At 34.8% G+C, this 23,565-nt stretch overlaps 1 protein-coding gene across 4 annotated transcripts in view; it reads right to left on the reverse strand.

The window, feature by feature from the left end:
* Positions 1-5,761: 5,761 nt before the first annotated feature.
* The window catches only part of LOC150086894 (sorting nexin-6-like), a 375,374-nt gene continuing 357,570 nt past the window's right edge, over positions 5,762-23,565 (reverse strand). For all 4 annotated transcript variants that reach the window (XM_090371664.1, XM_090371665.1, XM_090371666.1 and 1 more), the window contains exons 13-14: positions 17,474-17,662; positions 5,762-5,919 (exon numbers count right to left, since the gene is read on the reverse strand). In XM_090371664.1, coding sequence (XP_090227790.1) covers positions 17,498-17,662 — 165 coding nt within the window. In that variant the 3' untranslated portion in view covers positions 5,762-5,919; positions 17,474-17,497. The remainder of the gene's footprint in view (positions 5,920-17,473; positions 17,663-23,565) is intronic.

Genomic DNA, 23,565 nt, shown 5'->3' on the forward strand with positions numbered 1-23,565 from the left:
GTACAATGGTAATCTGGTTAAAAATTTCTTTGGCTAAAAATTTTCTCTTAAGAGAAATTTTTAGCCTAATCCAGCTAAAAATTTTCTCTTAAGAGAAATTTTTAGCTGGATTAGCACTATTAAGCACAGGAACTCCCTGATATACGTAAGGGTTGCGTTCCGCAGAATGCTATGTAAGTTGGAATTTGCCCCGTGCTTGTGTTGCAACTGTGCTCGCTGAATTGATTGAATAAAAAAATAAATGTTCGACGACATGTAAATAGAATTATTTATTGTATTTATTCAAGTTTTTATCTCATGCGCAGGAAAATTAGAAAAGCGTGCAATTTAAAAAAATTTCAAACTTATAAAATTACAAAAAAAGAGGAGATAGGCTTAACATCAGTAAGTTTTACCTCTTGAGCATCGTTGCCAGAATCGACATCTTCAGCTGATAAGTACGCTGCTGTAGAGGTTGAGGGCTGTGGAGATTTAGAAGGGGTCAGCCGCTCAACCTTACGAAAGAACATATTAATGGATGACTGGACGGTGGCTTTTTTCTTTTCATCGTAGATTTCTTTGTAGCAAGCAAGCATGTCAAGATCCATTTTCTCAAACCTTGCCATTGCCGATGCAATTTCACGAAAAGCATCTCGGCTCCTCATTTGGTTCATCTTGAGCGTCGTCAGCATTTTCTTCTTTCACTGTTGCTGCCTGCAAATCAATAAGTTCATTAAATAATTCCTTCTCTTCTTCCTCTATTAACTCCTCGTCTTTGGCATCAATTTCCAACTGAAGTAACTCTGCAACCTTTACAGTCTTATCTGTAACCTCTTCATATGATTCGTCTTTTTCAAATCCTTTGAAGCCTTTTACGTGCTGTGGGCATATTTTCTTCCATGACCATTTAAACAACGGTTTAAATGGCCATGGAAGAAAATATGCTTAAATTTCTGCCCAGGCCTTATTAATGTTTCAGATGCCATGGTAAATATTGTAAGATTTCCAAAAGTCTCTTAATGTAAAATTTTTCTCATCATCTACTGCAGACAATGCCTGAGCAAATGTGCGTAAGCTTTTAAATTTGAAATAACACCCTGTAACACCTAATAACATAGGTTGGATGAGTGAAGTTGTGTTTAGCGGTCGAAATTTGTCTCACGTTTGAATTGAAATCATCTAGATACACGTGTAGGATGTCCAGGAGCATTATCTAATAAAAGCAAAATCTTGAAAGGAATGTCATTGTCTTTACGATATTTTTCAACCTTGGGAATGAGGCAGCATTTAAACCAATCCTCAAATAGAGATATTGTTATCCATGCTCTCTGGTTCGATCAGAAATGCACGAGGATTTCCAGAATGGTACACAAGCATATGATTGTGTACCATTCTGGTCGAATTACTCTGAACGAATTACAAAAAAACCCAATGTATTATTGGGTTCACATTACAATATTTTCATGATACCTCCATTTATTCCTATGGGATGCAAAATATGTTTCCACGATTTTTTTAAGTTTGCACTTAAACATACACTTAAAACTTATGTAAAGTCGAAGTCGGGAAATTTCTGTATTTCTCTTAATACTGAAGATACTTCAATATTATGGCTACTTTAAAAACCCATTTATATTGAAACTAATGTATATTAGTCCTTTGAACTAATATACATTAGTATATTAGTTTGAACTAACAAGGTTTTACTGTAAGTGATGTTCTGGGTCATGTCCTCATTTTTTGAAGCAAGGAGGGAGTTGTCCTTCCCTCAAAAAAATTTTAGGTTTTTATCTCTAAAATTGCTATTTACTAATCTGCTGAAACTTTATTACTTTTCAGCCAATATGCCAAATAAAGTTTCTTCCTGAATTAGGATATCAAATGTGATAAACTTGTTCTCTAAAGATTGTTTGTTTGTTTGGGGATTTATTAGGTGCATCGGCAACTATGGCCATATTGTGCCAGTTCTTTAAAGAAACCTTAAATGTTCAAATTACATTTAATCCCTTACTTCAGAAGCCTAAATGAAAATTTAGCTGAATACCAGGAGATGCCATTTAAAACTTACTTTCCTTTAATCACAAGGAAATTTCTTGCTTAAATCTTATAACATGAACAAACAACAAGATATTACCAGATAATCATTCAGCAGGCTGTCACCTTCTGAAAAGTGCAATACAGGAAAATTCACTAGTCAGGGAGTGTGTTTTTTACTTTCACCAAAAGTTTGCTTATGTTAGTGAGTGGGTTTTTTCTGAAAAATATGAAAAGTTGGCAACTGTAAAGAAAAAATATAGTTTGATAGGCTGAATAAAAGTGAGATGGCTCCTTTTGTTGGGAAAAGAAAACATAGTTTTCCTAGATCTTCTCTGGATTGTCAATTATGGATTTGTAATCCATAATCAAGAATCCAGAGAAGAAATCTCAACATTATTGAGGGAATAATTCCAGAGACGGTTTACTACCAACACAATTAGAAACTTCATCTTTTATAACAAAATGTTTGTCATCTCTTATCCTGTGTGTTCTGGTAAACCTTAAACAATATAATTCCAATTATAAAATTCTACTAAGGATAAAAATATAAATTGTTGCAGATGAAATGGTGAATTTGAAGGAAAATTCAGTAAAATGATATTTATAGTTATTGCAATGAATATGACTGTAATGTGAATTAAGTTATATTATAAAGTGGTACCTGCTATCCATGCCAGAGGCCTCCGTACCCGAGTGGTCAGGAGCGGGAGTGCAGTAGCACATGCTCCTTGAGTAGACCGGGGTTCAAGCCCCTGACTGCTAAATACGGTCGATCTGCCAACCCACAATGGACCAGCGTGGCAGATTATGGTCTATTTCCCATAACATGAATTGTTGAGGAGGCTTCCATCCTGCAGTGGGTTGATAATGGCTGCAGTTTACTTTTTTTTTTTTTTTTTTTTGCCTGCTATCCATAACCAGTTAGTTGACGTGAAGATTGTTCAAAGTGTCTACTAACTGTATATTACAAGAAATGTATTATTTTTATTTGGCATTGGGGGAAAAAAAATCCCTTTAACATAATTTCAATCAAACACTATCCTGAAAAAAAATCCCTTTAACATAATTTCAATCAAACACTATCCTGAAAAAAAATCCCTTTAACATAATTTCAATCAAACACTATCCTGAGAAAAGGAAGTAAATACAAAATAAGAATGGCAATAACTTCACATTTATTGCTAAATAATGTTTTTTGGTCCTCTACATGATAGCATAAATCAATATTTGTTAAATGCACTGAAATGTAATCTTTGTAGTTATAAATTTTGTCATATAACACAAACCAAAATGGCTACATGGAATGTTAAAGAATGTATCCACTTTTTTTTTAAGAAAACAAACACTTTTACGAACTCGCTTTTTTTCTACCCCCCAATTCTTAAATATACATATTAGGAACATACTAGTGAATTCTGATAGCAAATAAACCTGTTTTCCAGACAAATGGCTAAGAAAGAACATTAGATCTCAATTCATGTTGCAAAAATGGAAAAATCTGGTATATGATTTATATTTTAGTTAGAGATAGTTATGGTAGATCAAAAATTTAAACAAAGTAAAGAAGTTGTTCAAGCTGAACTTTTGCTCCTGTATGTTTTATAAAATAGCTCAAGTGGTTAACTCTTATATCTAGTAAAAACAGCACTAGGAAACTTGAAGATATTCTCTTTCATGTAAATCACAAAAATATGGTTAAATATTTTATGACATATATATCTGTGAATGAATATTTATTACCTACTAATTCAAGCTTATGATAAAGCAAAACTTATTTAATTTAAAAATGCAACTTCAGAAACTTAACAGATGAAAATTTTAAAACAATTTTAGCTCTACATGAACAACAAGTTTATTAATAATTGGTACTTCTGACTTATATAAGGCAATGTGGGAGAAGCACTTTAAAATTCACAATTATTTTGCTCTCAGCTATAAGTATGTATCTCCTTAAATTTTGTTTTGAATACAGAATTTACAAATGCACTGGACACACAAGAGACAACACTATACAGCCTCACACAGAAACCATTTTGAACTTTGCAAAGATCTCAGCTATTACTCTCTCTCTCTCTCTCTCTTTACACTTCTTTAAAGATTTTGTCTCCATAAAAGTTTTATGGGGATAGAATTGAAAAGTTTATATATTACCTTACAAAAGTAGATTACAAATGACTACAACAAAATCTAGGAAACAAAATGATGTATACTATTATAGTTTAGGAATGACGTTACGCAGTTGCTATTCTTTACAAATTATTAATATACATCATAAACCACTCTTATACCATGTGGAGTTACTAATATTTTATTTAAGCATTAGCCTAAAGTAATATACATTGGGTAACATTTCAGGTACCTTGCCGATACCCATCATCAGACCGTGCTGTCTGCTGACTGAATCCTCTTTTCGGGTTCACAGACCTGAAGTGAATGCATTTGCTTCAGGTCTATGAACCCGAAAAGAGGATTCGGTCAGCAGACAGCACGGTCTGATGATGGGTATCGGCAAGGTACCTGAAATGTTACCCAATGTATATTACTTTAGGCTAATGCTTAAATAAAATATATTAGTAACTCCATGTGGTATAAGAGTGGTTTTATGATATATATTAATAATTCATGATGTATGCTACATTATTTAAAATTTCAATGTTCTCACTTAAAAGTACCTCAAACATAATTTTGATATATAAACAGTACATCAGAATAATTAGCATAAAGTTTTTCCCCTCACAAGATATGGCAGGACAATCAAACTTGTTAAAACACTTAGTCCTAATAATTTTAGAAAATATGCAAGGTCTAAAGGTAAATAAAGCAATCACTTCTGTTCACCTGTCTTTCATCATATACAATTTAGTTATTCAGATAAAAATTCTTAATTACATAATTAAAAAATATCCTAGAACAATACATGACCAGTCAGGTTTTACTCTTAATATGGCTTTTAATCTTGATTCAGGTTCTGAAAATGATGAAAAAAAAAAGTTCATTTGTGAGCAAACTTAAAATCCTAGTAATGAAAAGAGCCTTGGATTAAAAAGGAGAGAATATACTAATTCCAAACATCTTCCTTTCAAGCTTTACAAATCATTTAATCGCACTTTGCAGTTTTATGTGCAAATATAAAGCTGTGTAACAATAATGGTACAAAGTTTGCTTTCTGTACAAATCTCACATAAATTTGTTAACATTTTATGTGCAAGTAAATTTCAAAACCATGTGGAATACCATTGAGAGTAATTCAAGATAACTGAAACAGGACTAGTCTAGAATTATGTACAAATAGTGTACTAAAATCTCTATACACTTTTACTGGCACTTGGTTTATAATTATATCATGACTAAATACTTATGTTTGGGGATAGGGGAGTAAAAATGTTAAAAATGGGTAGGTAGATCTTGTTTAGTATAGTAAAGGAAATTCTTTAGAGAAATCAGCCTATTTCACTGTTTCCTTTTTTTTTTAACTAATTATTTCCATATAAAAAGAACTAAGAATATGGCTTTGGGGTGAGGTAAGGGAGAGCAGCAGAATGATTTGAATTTTTTTCCCTAATAACAGAAAGTATAGACAAATATAGCTTTCTCTTAAATAAAATGTAAATATTCAGATTTAAAAAAAAAAAGAAAAGAAAAAGGAATGCTTCTATTTAATAATATACAAAATTATTTCTTTCTAAAGACAGCTATCTTCATATGAAGTTTTTAACTTCAGTATATTGAGAACTACACTCCCAGGTAGTCTTCAACCAGAAAAGTTCTAATTATATGTACAGAAAAATTACAATTCACAACAGTCATTATACTGACTGTTGTAGGAGTCAGGTTTCTTATGCAGAGCTTTGGTATCACAAATCCTGATGACTGGAAGATGAGCAAAACTGCATTCTGTAATTTCTGGAGAAGAAAAAAAAAGATCAAAATTAGGTTACCAAACCTCTACTTAAACCACACACGCACACTGTGTTTCATAATACATGGGCCACACTTTCAAGATATTGATTCAGGTCCTGAACACAAAGAAAAAAAAGTCTGTATGAATGTGTACAACTCTGAACTGTTATAGAGCTATAACCCCAGGGACTCACATCTGGTGAGTATGGGCTTGGCACACCCAGGGTCCTGAGCTGAATATCATCATTCTTCTCTTTCTTGGTGATTTCTCTCTACTTCTCTCTCTCTCTTTCTCTCTGGGTCACAGGGTAAATCAAATTTTTTTTTGGATGGTGCAGCAAAAGCCTCAGGCTTCCTTGTATCATATGGCTAATTATAATAATAATAATAATAATTTGAATTTTAAAAAGTGACGGGAATTTTAAATGGAAACAAATAAAAATAAACAAACCTAATATGAATAAAGATTTTACTAATGTGTCTTCTGCTTATTCTTATTTTAGTTATTTTTTTACCATTGAAAACTCCATAGCCATTTTTTAAAATTCAAACAGTCATCATAGCAGTGCAACCATTCAGAATGAGATGTGTGTATATACAAACTTTGTTTTCAGGTCCTGAGTTGATCCTGAAACATCCTATTACTACATTATATACACTGAGTGATTACTGAATTATGACCACCTATCTAATACTTCATACAGCAGCTATCCGACATGGCATTGATTCAACAAGATGTCGGAAGCATTCGGGAGGTATGGCCAAGCAAGCTGTGTGTAATGTGGCTAGCAATGCAGGTTTGGAGGTGATTGGTGTATCCAGATGCGTGATATGCCTTTCCATAGTGTCCCACAAGTGCTCTATGGGATTGATATTGGAGGCCAATCAATATGCTGGAAGTCAGAACTGTTCCTCAAATCATCCCTGCACAACAATGTGCCCGATGGCTCTGAGCATTGTCATCTTGGAAGACACAGTCGCCATTTGGGAAAAAGTGTAACATAGCGAAGTGTACACAGTCAGCAAGCAGTTGACGATAGTGGAGACCAGTAATACGTTGTTCCATCTGCACCAGGGGGTCCAAGTTCCTGATAGTGAAACATCCCCTACACTATACAACTGCCTCCACCGGCCTGCACTTTTGATACCATGCATGATGGATCAAAAGCCTCATATTGTTGACGCCAAATCCATCAACAGTGTGCAGTAAATAACGTGACTCATCCGACCAGCACACCTTCATGCATGCATAAATGCACACACAAATTGCAACTAACATGATTCGCACGGAGTAGCAAGTTAACAAGCTTCAAAAGAAAAAAAAAAAGCAATGAAGAGAACATTCTGAAAATTTACTTACGTTTTTTATACGATTGAAGATTTCAGTATAGGGGAAACACATTTCACGATAATAACACGTAAAAAACCACACAATTCCAGCTATTGGTATTTTCACAAATGCAAGAAGATCAAGTTTACTACCGTTTATAATTGCTTGCAGTAACAGAAAAGCCCAATAAACCAGAAAGTGCTAATTATTTGATTTGTTTTATGGTTGTTTTATGTGCTTTAGAAAAATATCACAAAGGCGTTTAAAACTGATTTTATAATGGAACATATGATAACGATGAAAGTGTAGTGCATTTTAATGATTTGAATTGGTAACTGATACAATTTACAAACCATGTTTAGGCCTAAATGGATGTCAGATGAACTAATAAGACAGAATATGAATTATAAGTCAGATGAACTAATAAGACAGAATATGAATTATAATTCAGATGAACTAATAAGACAGAACTAATATGGCAGAGAAGAAAAATGCATGGGATACATATAAATTAATGAGTGACATGGAAGCCTATGATTGATATAAGTTGGTCTGTAATCAAATCACAAAGGACATTAGGCAGGCAAAAGCAGATTATGAGAAATCCTTAGCAAAGGTTTTGTTGTTGTTGTTGTTGTTGTTGTTATTTGGTTTTTAGGAGCATTAGCAACTATGGCCATATTGCTCCGCTGATATGCGGTGGTTGTTCCCTGACCTTTCCGCATCCACCATATTTGGTGGCTCACGGGCTCAAACCCCAGTCTAATCAAGAAGCGTGTGTTACACACTGCTGCTCCTGCCCACCTGGCTACGGAGGCACCTTGGCAAAGGATGCAAAGAAAAACAGAAAAGAGTTCTTTACTTATGTAAACTCTAGAAGGAAAGGGATGAATCAGATTGGTCCACTGGATATTGATGATTCAACAGTTGAGGATCCTGCTCAGGTGGCTAACAAACTAAACGAGTATTTTGTATCTACATTCACACATGAGTTATTCAGGAAGGGGGATGCCAGAGGTGAAGTAAACTCTGGCAGTGTGCTAGATGATTTTGTAATAACTGAGAGGAAAGTGGAGGAAAAATTGTTGAGGATAAACATAAAAAAGGCACCCGGGATAGATGGGATCTATCCAGTTATATTAAAGGAGGCAGCAAAGGAAGTAAGCAAACCCTTAGCCATAATTATGAGAGCTTCCTTGGATTCAGGGGAGGTACCCATAGACTGGAGATGTGCAAATGTGACCCCAATTCACAAAGGAGGATCAAAGGCTGACACAAGTAATTATAGACCTGTGAATTTAACTTCTGTTCCAGGAAAATTAATGGAGGTACTGGTTAAAGAAGCACTGCAGCATCATCTAGACAAGACTTCAGTTATAGCTCGGACACAGCATGGTTTTGTTAAGGGAAAGTCTTGCCTGACCAATTTGATTGGATACTATGATGCAGTCACAAAAGAACTGGATGCAGGGAATAACTTTGATATTATATATTTGGATCTTAGAAAGGCTTTTGATACTGTTGCACATGGAATACTGCGGCATAAATTGGAGTAGTGTGGCATTGGAGACAAATTGCTGCTATGGATAAAGGGGTGGTTGAAGGGGAGAAGACAGATTGGTAATCAATGGACACTGCTCATCGTGGGCTAATGTTATTAGTGGAGTCCCTCAGGGTTCAGTGTTGGGTCCATTATTGTTTTCTGTATTTATAAATGATATTGATGATGGTATATCAAGCTTAATGTCCAAGTTTGCAGACAATACAAAGGTTGGCAGGGTTGTTAAGGACACTACTGACGCTATGCTGCTGCAACAGGATCTGGAAAGGTTGAACAGATGGGCTGAGAGGTGGCAAATGAAGTTTAACATTGACAAATGTAAAGTACTACATATGGGAAACAGTAACCCCAGAGCAACGTATCAACTCTGTGGTACTACACTGACAGTGGTAGAGAATGAAAAGGACCTGGGGGTAATTGTGCAGGCAGATATGAAGTTTTCTGAGCAGTGCAGACGGGCTGCAAGAGTAGCTCATGGTGTCTTGTCAATGATATACAGGAATTTTTCTAGCAGGGATAAGGAGGTGATTATTCCCTTGTATAAGGCAATGGTAAGGCCACATCTTGAGTACTGTATACAGGTCTGGAGGCCTCATTTCAAGAAGGATGTAGAGCTGCTGGAACAAGTTGGTTTGGTTTGGTTTTTTTTTTTAGGAGCATTAGCAACTAAGGCCATATTGCTCCGTGAACATGCAGTGGTCATTCCTGACCTTTCCGCATCCTCTGTATTTGGTGGTGACGGGCTCGAACCCCGGTCTAATCAAGAAGCGTGTGCTACTCACTGCTGCTCCTTCCCCACCTGGCTACGGAGGCGCCGCTGGAACAAGTACAGAGAAGGGCAACAAGATTAGTGAATGGAACAAAGAGTTGCTCTTACAAAGAAAGGCTTCAAGTTTTGCAAATTACAGTGTCTGGAGATTAGGCACTGGCGAGGTGATCTGATAGAAGTGTATAAAGCCTTGAATGGTTTGAGCATGCTCAATGCTGATGGGATTCTTCCTCTTGCTCAGAATAATCACCATAAATTCAAATTGAGGAAACTTCTTGATGTGGTGTAACCCAAACATGGGTTACACCACATCAAGCCAAAAAAGTGGAGTGGTGGTATTGCACAATCGATGAGAATCATCTACCACTTAGTATTGCCTGGTGAGACAGAGGGCACTCCTGCTTTGGTTCATACCTGGGTGGTCACCTCTAGTATCGTAAGTGCAGAGTTTCAGAAATTGCATGGGGGGGGGGAGATAATATCTAGAGTTACTAACAGTTCTACTATTGTGAAATGTAAGATAGATGTGCGGTAATTTGCCTTTAACCAGCAGGTAGTTGGTTGGTGGAAGAGACTTCAATCCCTTGTTGTGGAAGCTGATAGCCTAAACAAATTTAAGGCTCAACTGGACAGGTATTTCGAACGAACGGAGGGGTGAAATGGGAGTAGTTTTTTTTTTTTTTTTTTTTTTTTGGCTGATAATGCATAACCTTGCTTTCTTGCATCAAATGCCCTCTGCTAATGCTTTTGTCAGAAGACCACATTGAGAGGAGTGTACTGGGAATGGTAAGAGTCGACTTATCAAAAATGTCAATACAAGAGTTAGAAGAAAAGTAATATGTTAGTAATTTGGCTTTAATATCAGGTTTCAACAGAGGAGAAAGTATAGACAGATGAAAGTTGCAGCCAGTAGCTTTGGCAAAGAGACTAGAATACTCAACTACCATTTGGATTTGAAGCAAGTTTTCTAATCTTAGCCTGTTCAAAACCAAGCTGGATTAATTAATAACTGTTTTACAATTGTAGCAAGCTGTAGTGAAGACAGAAATCAAACTTGGATATTTGGATGCAAGCAAATTGCAATATACTGTATAACATTCTTATCTTGAACCACCTTAGCACATTTATTGGAAAACCATGGTTTAGATGAAGGATATTTTAAGGTGGAATGTGGAATAAAAGATTTCATTCCTCAAAATAATAATTTCACTGACATGATATGAGAAAACATTGGAATCAAAAGATTTAAAACATTAATCCTACCAAAGAAAAGAAGAGAGCAGAATTCTCTCAGGTCATCCAATTTTGCATTCTTGTAACGCCAAACAACATGAGACTGAGAATGGCCACAAGAGGAAAGACTCCACTGGAGAAGAGAACATCACCAAGTTATGATCTGAGGCACCTAGAGGACCACTGACTGTACTTTGAGGGGTTGTTTGTGAGAAAATTATCAAGTAAGTGTGTGTGTGTGTGTGTGTGTGTGTGTGTGTGTGTGTGTGTGTGTGTGTGTGTGTGTCGTTAGGAAAATCTGGTATTCTGGTATGTAAATGAACAATCTGTGCAAGATTATCAGTGACTAAAAGTTTCAGCATCTTGCCTAGCTGGGTCCATTTGACTAGAAAATTGAGAATGACGCCAGCTGGAATAGTAAACATTAAAATCACCAAGGTAAAATTACTTCACTGTTGAAAAAGTTGAGTTTTAAAGAAAAGAATTAAGAGTTCCAAGTAATTAGTGGATTCCAGAGAATGATGGACACAACAGATGAATTTCATCTGTTGTGTCCATCATGGGATAGAAAGATAGATGGAATCTCCTCAAAAAGAGGATATTCCAAATTAGTAAGTCTTTGGTGGAATATCAGAGGAGACATATCGTAGAGTGAATAATTAGGGGAGCTGATATGAGCAGTGTTTGAGACAACTGATAATTGGGATTTTTCCATAAAAAGTGGGGCTTGGCTGACCACAGATGGAAATGAGCATCACTGAGATTGGAATGGTGAGTGAGTGAGTGAGTGAAATAAATGAAGTTTTTTGGGAGGTTTAGATCTTTTTTGCAGATAAATTTGTTCAATCAGTTTATTCATGATCTATTTCATTACTTCAGTAATGAAATACATCATGAATAATTCCTCTCACTTCATCCTACTGAACTGAAATAATAAAATTACTTCAGTAGGATAAAGTGAGAGAGGAATTTCATTACTTCACGTTGTATGAAGTAATGAAAATTTCTAGATATGGCATACACACAGCAAGATATATCCAGATCCTTGATAATGCTCCCCACATGCACATTGCTTGGACACCACCTAGTCACTAGCTTGCAGAGTAGAGGCAGCAAGGTTATATACTATACACTAGCTGATCTGGATGCCTCCTAGAAAGTTATCAGTATGTTCTGTCTGGAAGGCTATCCAGCAGCAGCCTGAAAAAACTGTTTTAGAGCTGTACCCATGAAACATAAGGAAGTCCATCACAACTTTAAAAAACATCAATTATACTGCATGACGAAGAGATGGGTGTTGCTCAAACTTTGCTGCTCTGGAGACCAAACATGGGTTACACCACATCAAGCCAAAAAAGTGGAGTGGTGGTATTGCACAATCGATGAGAATCATCTACCACTTAGTATTGCCTGGTGAGACAGAGGGCACTCCTGCTTTGGTTCATACCTGGGTGGTCACCTCTAGTATCGTAAGTGCAGAGTTTCAGAAATTGCATGGGGGGGGGGAGATAATATCTAGAGTTACTAACAGTTCTACTATTGTGAAAGTGCAAGAAGTTTGTTTGGGAGGGGAAGGAGCTAATCTCCATACTTGTAGCTTTTACAAGTATCTATAATACTTGAACATAAAAAATATTAAATAGTAGTACTCTGGTCTAAAAATGAACCTAAATTGTAAATATTTATTGAAAACTCACTTTCAAACAGAGCACTGTTTACAGTGAAATGTATTTATAGGATAGTAATAGAAAATGACAAATGGATCAGCTACATAATCAAAACCACATGTGAAAAAATGTAACACGTAAATGTGAACCGGTTATGTTTACTCTCTCTCTCTCTGAGTCATTTATCATTCGGCAGTGTTGGTCTATCAGGAATGCTCTTAGTGAGATTTTCAAACCAGTTCAGTGCCGATTTTTTTTTTTTTTTTTTTTTTTTTTTTGCTAAAAACTCAATGCCCACGTCTACAAAGTCAAATGAGAAAGGTAATAGGCGAAGAGTACTCCTCACTTTGGAAACAACACTGAAAAATTACTGCTGATTTTGAAGCTATAAATAAATTTTATACAAGTAAAAACTCATTCAATAAATCTAAATTAAGGACTGGACTGATTTGGCTTTGTATCTTAGTGAGTTAAATTGCTAATACACCAAACCAAGTTATTTCAACAAACTTGCAAATTATTTGAGGAGCACAGAGACAATCCCAAACAAGCCTTCAACACTGCTGGAACAAGGCTGTTCTGGAAGAAGATGCCCAAAAGAACTTCATTACAAAAGAGGAGAGAAAGGATTACCATGACCTTATTCTAAGAGTAGTTCTAACACCATTTCTGCTCTGCAGCCAAACTTTACCATAGTATGACTTGGCAGAGAAGGCATTACCAATTATCAACAATGCTTAGGCCACCTAGAAAAGCTGGATGAGTTGGTTATTATTAGCCAAATGGTGCAAGGAAGCCCGAGGCTTTTGTTGCACCAGCCAAAAAAAAAAAAAAAAAAAAAAAATTCTGAATTACCCTGAGAGAGAGAGAGAGAGAAGTAGAAGGGAATCACCAAGAAAGAGAAGAATGATGATATATACAGCTCAGGACCTTGGGTGTGCCAAGCCCATACTCACCATATGTTAGCCCCTGGGTTGATTGCATCATTTTACCCATGGATCAAAATGTGGCCACTGATTTCAAGCATTATTACCATATGACCACATTCACCAAATGTTTGTAAGTAACTGACTGAAAAAACAAGCCCACTTCAAGGGAATTTTAGAAAAGTTTCAATGTCAAGAATGCAATCGACAACATTGCAATCATCATGGATTAAGTCTGTTCCTAATTCCCAGAATGCTGTATGGAAGAAGCTGTAACCTGAATATCTGTTTTTCCCTGGATTCTAACAGGAAATGCAGGACAGGGATTGCTAAACTGAGTAATCAATTAGTTTGCAGCTCTCTGAATGTCAAAGAAAAATCGGAAACATATGCTGAAGAGCTTAGCACTCAAGACCTGTACAACTGAGTGAAATAAAGACCCACAGAAGAGATGCATCAGTGCCAAGAACTTTGGCACTGATGGATTTCTTCAAGTACTAGAAGGTGATGAAGAAACTTCTAAATTAATACCCAAATTTAAAAAGATCTTCGGTCTGGTTAGGTTAAACCTGATAATTGCTACAAGGAAGTTCAGAATGAGAGGAAGGCCAACTCCAGATTCATCTTGCAATAAGAAAGATGATGCCTTCAGAGATCCCAACATTCAACATCTAGATTTAGGTTCCTGCTATGTAGATTGAGGGCGATTCATCCTTCAAGGATTGTTATGTTCACAGTTGAAACCCAATGTTAAAATCAATAAAATATATAATAGGCACAAAGGAGAACAAGACGAATGAACTTTCAGATTATGGCTACACGAGGTTGGTTGATTTTTATTGGTGCATCGGCATCTATGGCCATAGTGCACCATATATATGGTAAGTATGAATGTTATTTCTTGCAGATAGGGATTCTTAACTAGGACTACAAAATAAATTTTTTTTTTATTAGCTAAGGAGGTGATATATATTAATCATCTTCAGAAAAGTAATGATGTTTGAGACATTTATTTTATTACCCGAGAGTGAAGCAAGTGTAGGTTACATGAGGTACTCATTTGTAACAAAAAACAAAATTGTCAGTCAAGAGGTATTTCGTGATGTCATCACTGAAACAGTTCCTTTTAGTGTGACACAATGAGTGTAGTGATTCTGCTGTTGTTGGAAGAATTTCTCATGTTGGAACCTCTTTTTTATGTGAAAACATGTTTAGTGGTGCCTAACAATGGAATGTAACAAAAATACGAAACAAAACATCACTACTAACTAGTTTCTTATTTGTAGTGTTGCGTTCAAATATTTGTATTCTTACAATCATACTTCCTGCAGTAGTAATGCAGAGTAACATGACAATACAAATATTTGCAAATATACAAATACGAGCATAAAACATTACATTATTCATAACTTCAGTTGTAACTGTTCAATTAAATTAAATGTTAAATTTAAAATTAAATGATCATCGTATTGGCCACCACTAAAGGGTGCTGACAAAAACTCCAGCCGAGCAAAATTGAGCATATCGTGCAAGAATAAAAGCTTCAAAGCCACCGAAGAAGCCTCCCACGTTAACAAAAGAATGAGTTCAAAAACATAGAGAACAAAAAAGAATGCAGAGTTTAATAAAATCTCCTACTCAAGAAGCTGGACCGTCAACATCACGATTTATATTCAAGAACTTCCAAGATTTCGATCCAGAAGATTTGAGTTCAAATGAATTACCTTAACCAGCTAGACAGTGTATACTACAACAACCAGCTTCAATTGCATCATCCAAAAAGCCTGTTGTAGACCCTCCACAAGTTTTAACAGTAGTCAAGCATGAAATCATTTACAAGAACATGACTGTAACTCCTATAAAGAATTTGAACGAAAATTTCTGAAAAATACATTTGGAGCTCTTTGTGATATCTGTGATTAATTATGGTATGAAAATGATGTAAAATTAGAATTTTCAATTGCAGATGTAACGACTGAAATAACGTAACGACTATGTAATACTTGTCGAGCATCTCTCAAAAATGATGCAATTTCAACATTTTCGAAGAGCACTCCTGGTATTCCACCTCATCTGCCTAGATTGTATTTAGTGACCAAGTAACAAATGTTCCTATAAATGTTAATTCGATGGTCAATCATTTTCCTTGGAATACAGATGATGATTACTGCATTAAAGTTTGATATACGTTCATATCAAACGTTAGAAAATTCACAAATTGAGTTATTTAATGGGCTTGGTTCAAAAATGAGATGTAAAGGTTTGGCTCAAGTATCTGCTTACGACTCCTTAGTATCGTTTTTTTTTTTTATGAAAACCCCAAACACAAGACGTAATAGAACCTATAGTACTTAGTACCGTGCTTGGATTGGAGGTTGAGAAGACGAAAGATATTTGTTGACATTAGACTTGAACTTCTGACTGTAATTTTCAGGAAATACGTATGAAGGAAGGTTGTTTCAGAAAATGGCAGTTGAATGAATAAACAAGGAAGATGAAAAGTTGGTTCTGTGAGTTTGAAGTTGGACAGTAAATGGATGTTGGCACGTGTTCAGACTGTTTTGAAAGAGAGTTTGGCTCTCTCTTTCTCATTTTTGTGTTTGGCTATACTGCTGCAAAGTTTAAAATTGCTCAAATGTAATTCCTCAGATTTTGTAATGTACATTGCCCTCTTATGTCTTTGCTTTTGTCAGTTTCATCTTCTAAAACATCTGACCCTTCCAAAAACCTTTCCTGAACAGTTTTTTCATTGCAAGAATTATCCCAATTCAAGGGCTGGATGATGTATTTTTTGGCAAAAACATACACTTAAAATTTCCATCTTGGGTACATAAAAAACACTCTCAGATGGACGGGCAGGAGTCTAATAGTAAAAGAGCTTTTACATTTTGTGGTGGTATGCTCAGTTCCTCAATTTCATATCTTTTTACTTCTGGCACAAAATGTTCAATAAACCAATTGTGAAAAATGTCCGACATAAACCATGCTCCTTTTTTTTTTCTTTTTTTTTTTTTAAATTATAATATATAACTGGTAGTTGGTTCATACAATCTTTCAGGACTCTTGGGTGATGTGACTTGCCAATAACAATTGGCATTGATTTGACATGAACCATCAGCATTTGCACACAGTAGCACTGAGATCCTTTTCTTACTTATTTTTCTCCCAGGATTGACATTTCGTGCCCATAGGATTGAGTGTTTTCTGGAAGTGAACACCAAAACAAACCAGTTTCACCCATGTAGATTTGAGACTTTAAAAAATGTTTATCTTCTATCATTTTCGTCAATTTTTGTCTAAATGGTTCTGTTTCCTCCATTGGGGCACTCAGAGCTTCTTTGTAAGTTCTCTTGTTCATAATTCCATGCCATTTATATAATCACCAAAGCCACCAATCATTCACTTTGAAATTGATTTTCACGAGACTTGCTAACATGTTTTGTGCAGATTTGAACTCTACCACTCGTTAACACTGCAAGGACATTGTTGCACATACCGTTGCAACATAGCATCTTCCAGTGAAGATTCTTGTGCCATTTTTATGTTTTTTTGCTTATTTTTAAATTTTTTTTTTAACTCTTTTGCTTGGCAAATATCTGACACAGTTGTCACTTTGCACCATATTCCTGGCAATGGATACTCCTGATTCCAATTTTCAATCAATTCTAACTTTTGTTGTACAACCAAAATTTGTCCTTTTTCTTTTTTTTTGTACATGGTGTATTAATTTGCAAAAAAATATACTGTATTTGTAACAGAACAAACCAAAACAGCACCACACAAATTTAATTTGCAATAGGATGATCTATGACTAGATACACATTATGTTAGCAGCACAACTGCCAAAGTACATACATACATACATACATACATGACATAGTGGGGAAATACTGATATAGAGCACTGAAGAATTTTGTCTGTTAAATCAAGGATTTACTGTACATTACTATTACAACATCTGTTTTTAACAATGTTTTTAACAAACAGAACATGTAAATTAAGCTAATAATTGATAACACAAATTATTCATTTATTCATAGCATATAATTAAAATTCAAAAAAGAAGCTTACCATTAAATTCTCTTTAAATTTTCTTTATTCTTCAGTAATTGATAGTTTAGGAAGGCTAAACTCCTTTAACTTCATTAAAGTTTTGCTGAACATTGAACATGTATCTCGTGCTATTCGTAATTGGGCCTCTGCATACTTTTCTAAACTCTCTTGGAAAATTATAACCCTTTGTCGGTGGAATTTCTTGATCTGTTTACAAGTATTAGTTTATGAACATTAATTATTTTTAAAGGAGTTTAAAAATTGTTCAAATTTTCTGTTCTATTTTGCACATAATTTATTAATATTTAAACATGTTTTTCTGACCAGACTGAAACTAAATATTATAGCTCATCTACTTTAGTTAGTCCCCCTCACTAGCAATGCACCAGAAACATTCCATTCTATAGTATGAATATTCACATCTTAATTCAAACTCTTGGTTTTATGAGTATTATGGGTATTTACTGTATGCATGTAATTTAATTGGCATCTTAAAAATATACAAATGGATGAACTGCATCTGTATTAAAGAGAAAAGTTTGTTCATAGTCAAGGTAAGAAAGTTGTATTTAACATTACTGAAAATGTTGATAAAAGCATTATATGATAAACTGAATATATATCAATCAAGCAAGCAAACAAATCACATTATGATGGCAACATGATTTTCAGAATGAGTCATAAAAAAGGATTCAAGGTAGAGCAAAATAAAAATGATTCAAAAGATTTCTTCAAAAAAGCAATTCAAAGTAAAGCAGATTTTAAGATAATGCTGAGTTCACATGCAGAAAAGTGTCAATCCAAAAATCAGTGACATCCTAACTGCTGCAATTATTTTGGAGAACTCATAAACAAATTCCCTCTCCCAAAACAAAGTGGTACATGTAGAATAATTAATAATATTTTTGATTATTATGAGCAGTCATCCACTACCTTAAGAAAGCCAAAACTGCCCTCCCAAATAATGATCTCATAGCTCAACAAAATCAAATTGATTAAATTGCACACTAATCCTAGAAACAGTCTTAGTTGTATGTTACCAATACATGAAGAGGAGCCAAGGTCCACACCTTGCCTATAGGCCATAGCACCCATGGGTTAAAGTTTTCCAGAAATCCAGTTGCATGACTACTCTTAGTTAAAGTCCTGGATTTCCAAGCTGAAAACTTTAATTGCTTCCTCCAATTGCACTTTTTCACCCTCCAATTGCACTTTTTCACCCAGTGTTTCTCAACTTGTGTGCCAGGAGTATGTTTCAGATGTGCCACAGAAAATGCAAATAAAAAAAATTAATAAATCCAAGTTTATAATAAAAATTAATTCAAATAAAAGTGTTTATTTATGCTGCACCAATCCCAGCTCCTTCCAGCAGTCACATTTTGATTCCTAGTACAGGTGACCCACGCTTAACGCTGATAATTCGTTCCGGAAAAACAGAGCACTAAGTGAATCGGCGCTAAGCAAACGCCACATTCCCACAAGGTAACATATGTATTTGTGAGTTGCGGTCGGTGCCATAGGATATTTCCTAATCAATAATAAACGGTAGTGAAAATATGCACAAATGTCGGTCAAAATATTTAATATTCAAATATTTGTACATATAAAATATTCTGCATTACATACATATATAATTATGTGGTAACTACTTCTGTATCAAAATTAAACTTAAAATTCAAATTAAAACTATGAATTTAATTGATCTAAATTGATTTAATTTAATTGATAAATTTAATCATGAAAAATGTGTCGATTTTGGTTGAACTTTGGCCCTCTTCCAAATAAACTAAAAGGGGTATTAATTTTAAATCCCCCGCAGCGTTACCACCCAACAATAAAGTCAACCAATCCTTCGCCGCTTTGAAACCTGGCATATTATTTTCTTCTTTCAATATGGAACTTCTTTTAGGCATTCGTTTCCACAAAACTCCTACTTCATCTATGTTAAAAACTTGTTGAGAAGTATAACACATAATACCCCTCTTCAATAATTTTAACAAGTTCTTTTTTGAAAGCTTCGGCTCCTTGATCTGCACTTGCGGCTTCTCCCTGGATTTTAAAATCTATTCAACCAGCTCTTACTAGTTTAAAATGGTTCCACATTTTTTTTTTTTTTTAGGTGAGTTTTCTTCAGATCATTATATTGGATAATCTCTCTCTCTCTCTCTCTTTTTTTTTTATATTTAACTTAACTGAATTCTGCATTGGATATTATCTTCAATAAAATTAGTTAAAGTCTTTCCATTTCAATCCTAATAGCCGGCCTAGTCCTAGTTGCTTGCAGTGGAACAGCTATCTTTCCCGCTGCTAAAATTAATTCTTTATTTTTTTTTTTATAATTGTTCTTACAGTTAAACTTGCAAGTCCTAAATTATGGCACACATCCGTTTGTCTTTGACCGGAATCGATTCGCTTCAAAATGTCTAATTTAATTTTCAAATTCAGTCTTTTTCTTACATTTATAGTCTTCGTACTGCGCCCAGACGTTGTTGCTTTTTCATTCTTATCGGCCATTATTAACTCTTCGAAAATGTAACTGCATTGGTTGCATTAATTATGATACAATGTTCAAGTAAACTGTCCGTTACACACAATGTCTAATACTGTACTGAGTGATGACTAGACTTCGGATAAATGCATATAACACAAATATTACAAGCAATATACTTGATCATTTTTTAAAATGTTGATCTCGGAACTATGTAACAAGTCACTGTACTGCAATTAAATTAGTGTGCGAGAAAATTTCACTGAGCGTGGGGAAACCTTTTTAATGCTGTTTTGCTATTCATTTTCAAGCTATCGACTCCATCAAATGAAACGATTTCGTTAAATATGCCAAAAATGCAATCTGTAAAAGAGCGTTATAGCGATCTGTGACAGAGTTATAGTCAGATACGGGTTATAATAATATAAGAACAGTGTTATAGCGAATCAGCATAAAGCGAACCGTGTTATAACGGGAGGCTACTGTACTAGATCTGTTCACCTTTAATCCTTTATTCACCTTTTGATTCCTAGAAGTATATCTGTTCACCTTTATTCGCCTATTCTTATCAGTTGAGGATCTCTCCCAGGCACCCTGCAGTTGTATAAGTACAACTTGTAAGCAGCATAATAAGAAATTTCCTTTGTGTTTTAAAAGTACTTTTTGTGCTTTTATATTTCTAAAACATCATATTCAGTTAATTCGTATAGAACAGGTATTTTCAATTAACTATTTGTACATTCTAGAAATAACTTTAATTTTTTTTAGAAATTATTAGCGATGGATAAATTTTTAGTGAAAGGAAATCAGAAGAGGCAAATTGATAACAACTAGCTTGGAGAAAATGACAAAAACAAAAAAAAGCAACCATCAACATCAAAAAAGAAGAAAACATTATCGTAAATATGATAATTGTTTGGGGATGGGATTTTCATATGCTGATACCCAAGATTGTCCTCAACCTTTGTGTGGAGTGTGGTTTAAAATTGTCGAATGAATCAAAGGTGCTGAGTAAATCACAGCATCATTTTTCTGTGAAACATGAGAATTTATCGTCCAAAACTGGAGTATTTTAAAAGACTGCTGCTCTCTACTAGAAAACAAAGTAGAGAATTTTATAATATGGCTAAAATATCTGATAAAGAGCAAGAAGCCAGCTTCTTGCTCTTCATCAACTGGCCAAGATATTTTCAGAGTAGTGAATAATTATTTGCAAAAGTGTGGTATATTACGGAAGTCATGTGTTGGCATTTGTGTCCCGAACAGGTGCCAAAAAAAAAAAAAAAAAAAAATCTCACCTGATTGCAGAAAGTCTGATTTTATCAACATGTCAGGTAATTGTGAAAAGTATTTTGGGAGAAAAAGCTGAAAAAATAATAATGACTGTACCACTTTCGAACAGCACAATTAGCAGATGTATAAAAGAAATGTCCGATGATACTGAAGGACAAGTTGTTCGAAATATTAATAATTCTGTTTGCATTGCAAGTAGATAATTTTACAGACATTAGTGGGAAAGCCCAATTAATAGCATTTGTCAGGTTTATCGAAAACAACACATTATTATTATTATGCTTTTGTTATTGTGACAAACTTAATGAAAGAACAACTGGCCAAGATATTTTCAGAGTAATGAATAATTATTTGCAAAAGTGTGGTATATTACAGAAGTCATGTGTTGGCATTTGTGTCCCGAACAGGTGCCAAAAAAAAAAATCTCACCTGATTGCAGAAAGTCTGATTTTATCAACATGTCAGGTAATTGTGAAAAGTATTTTGGGAGAAGAAGCTGAAAAAAGAATAATGACTGTACCACTTTCGAACAGCACAATTAGCAGATGTATAAAAGAAATGTCCGATGATACTGAAGAACAAGTTGTTCGAAATATTAATAATTTTGGCAACTGTTTGCATTGCAAGTAGATAATTCTACAGACATTAGCGGGAAAGCCCAATTAATAGCATTTGTCAGGTTTATCGAAAACAACACATTATTATTATTATGTTTTTGTTATTGTGACAAACTTAATGAAAGAACAACTGGCCAAGATATTTTCAGAGTAATGAATAATGATTTGTAAAAGTGTGGTATATTACGGAAGTCATGTGTTGGCATTTGTGTCCCGAACAGGTGCCAAAAAAAAAAAAAAAAAAAAAAAAAATCTCACCTGATTGCAGAAAGTCTGATTTTATCAACATGTCAGGTAATTGTGAAAAGTATTTTGGGAGAAGAAGCTGAAAAAAGAATAATGACTGTACCACTTTCGAACAGCACAATTAGCAGATGTATAAAAGAAATGTCCGATGATACTGAAGAACAAGTTGTTCGAAATATTAATAATTTTGGCAACTGTTTGCATTGCAAGTAGATAATTCTACAGACATTAGCGGGAAAGCCCAATTAATAGCATTTGTCAGGTTTATCGAAAACAACACATTATTATTATTATGTTTTTGTTATTGTGACAAACTTAATGAAAGAACAACTGGCCAAGATATTTTCAGAGTAATGAATAATGATTTGCAAAAGTGTGGTATATTACGGAAGTCATGTGTTGGCAATTGTGTCCCGACAGTGCTCCCACGATGACAGGAGCACTAAAAAGGATTTGTAATCTTAGTAAAATGACACAATTCAAATATTATTAGAACACACTGTTTTAGACAGAGAGAGAAGTTCTAGTAGTGGAGACAGTTGTACCCGATTTAAAACTCGTACTTGATTAAGCGGTTAAAATGGTCAATTATATCAAAAGTAGACCACAAAAAATGCATATTTTCGGAAAATTATGCAAGGAACTGAAGTCTGCATCATTTTTATTTAATAATGCATACTGAGGTTCGATGGCTATCAAAAGGAAATGTACTCGGGCATATGGAAAAGTTGCGTGAGGAAATGCTTATATTTTTTTCACTGGAGCAATCAAAATTTTGTGATTATTATCCGATTATTTGTGATAATAGATATCCGCTGAGAATAAATAACAATAGTCTTCTCCACTAGTGAAGTGTTATTTATTCGAGGTAGTACAATACCATGGCAACTCGTTGTGAAGGCAGTCACAATATGAGATATAACCAAAACGGTGCCAATTTAATTAATTAATTTAACTACTTTGGTAGATAGCTATGTTAAAATGATGCATTTGCACTAACCTATACAGTGAAACTTCTCCTAACAGACACCTCTCGTTAACGGACATCTCTCTACAACGGGCATTTTCAAATTCCCCAACTCGCCTCTATTGGTTTTAACGTGTTTGCAGCTTCTGTCTAGCGGACATTCTCTGTAACGGACGAGGACAGGCAATCTGCACTGTTTTGTTTAGATTAGCACTTAATTTGATCTCCCCATAACGGACAGCGGGCGAGCTCACGGCCTTTTTTCTAGGAACGTTTCTTCCACGTATTGTCTCAATCGTGTGTTTATTTTCTATTTCATCAAGGTTTACATTGCAGTTCTAAACCCCATTTCAAGAATTTTAAGGCATGTGTAAAACTTCTGATGAATTCGGTGTGTGCAGGGGGGGGGAATATGGTCGGCCTTCCGTCTTTTCAGTTTCAGTTTTGTTCAGTGTCGTGTGAAGTGCACAATATCTTCTCGTAAACATTTAACTTAAAT

This window comes from Mastigoproctus giganteus, chromosome 4 (assembly GCF_048544385.1).
Source record: "Mastigoproctus giganteus isolate SK-2022 chromosome 4, ASM4854438v1, whole genome shotgun sequence".
NCBI classification, from domain to species: domain Eukaryota; kingdom Metazoa; phylum Arthropoda; class Arachnida; order Uropygi; family Thelyphonidae; genus Mastigoproctus; species Mastigoproctus giganteus.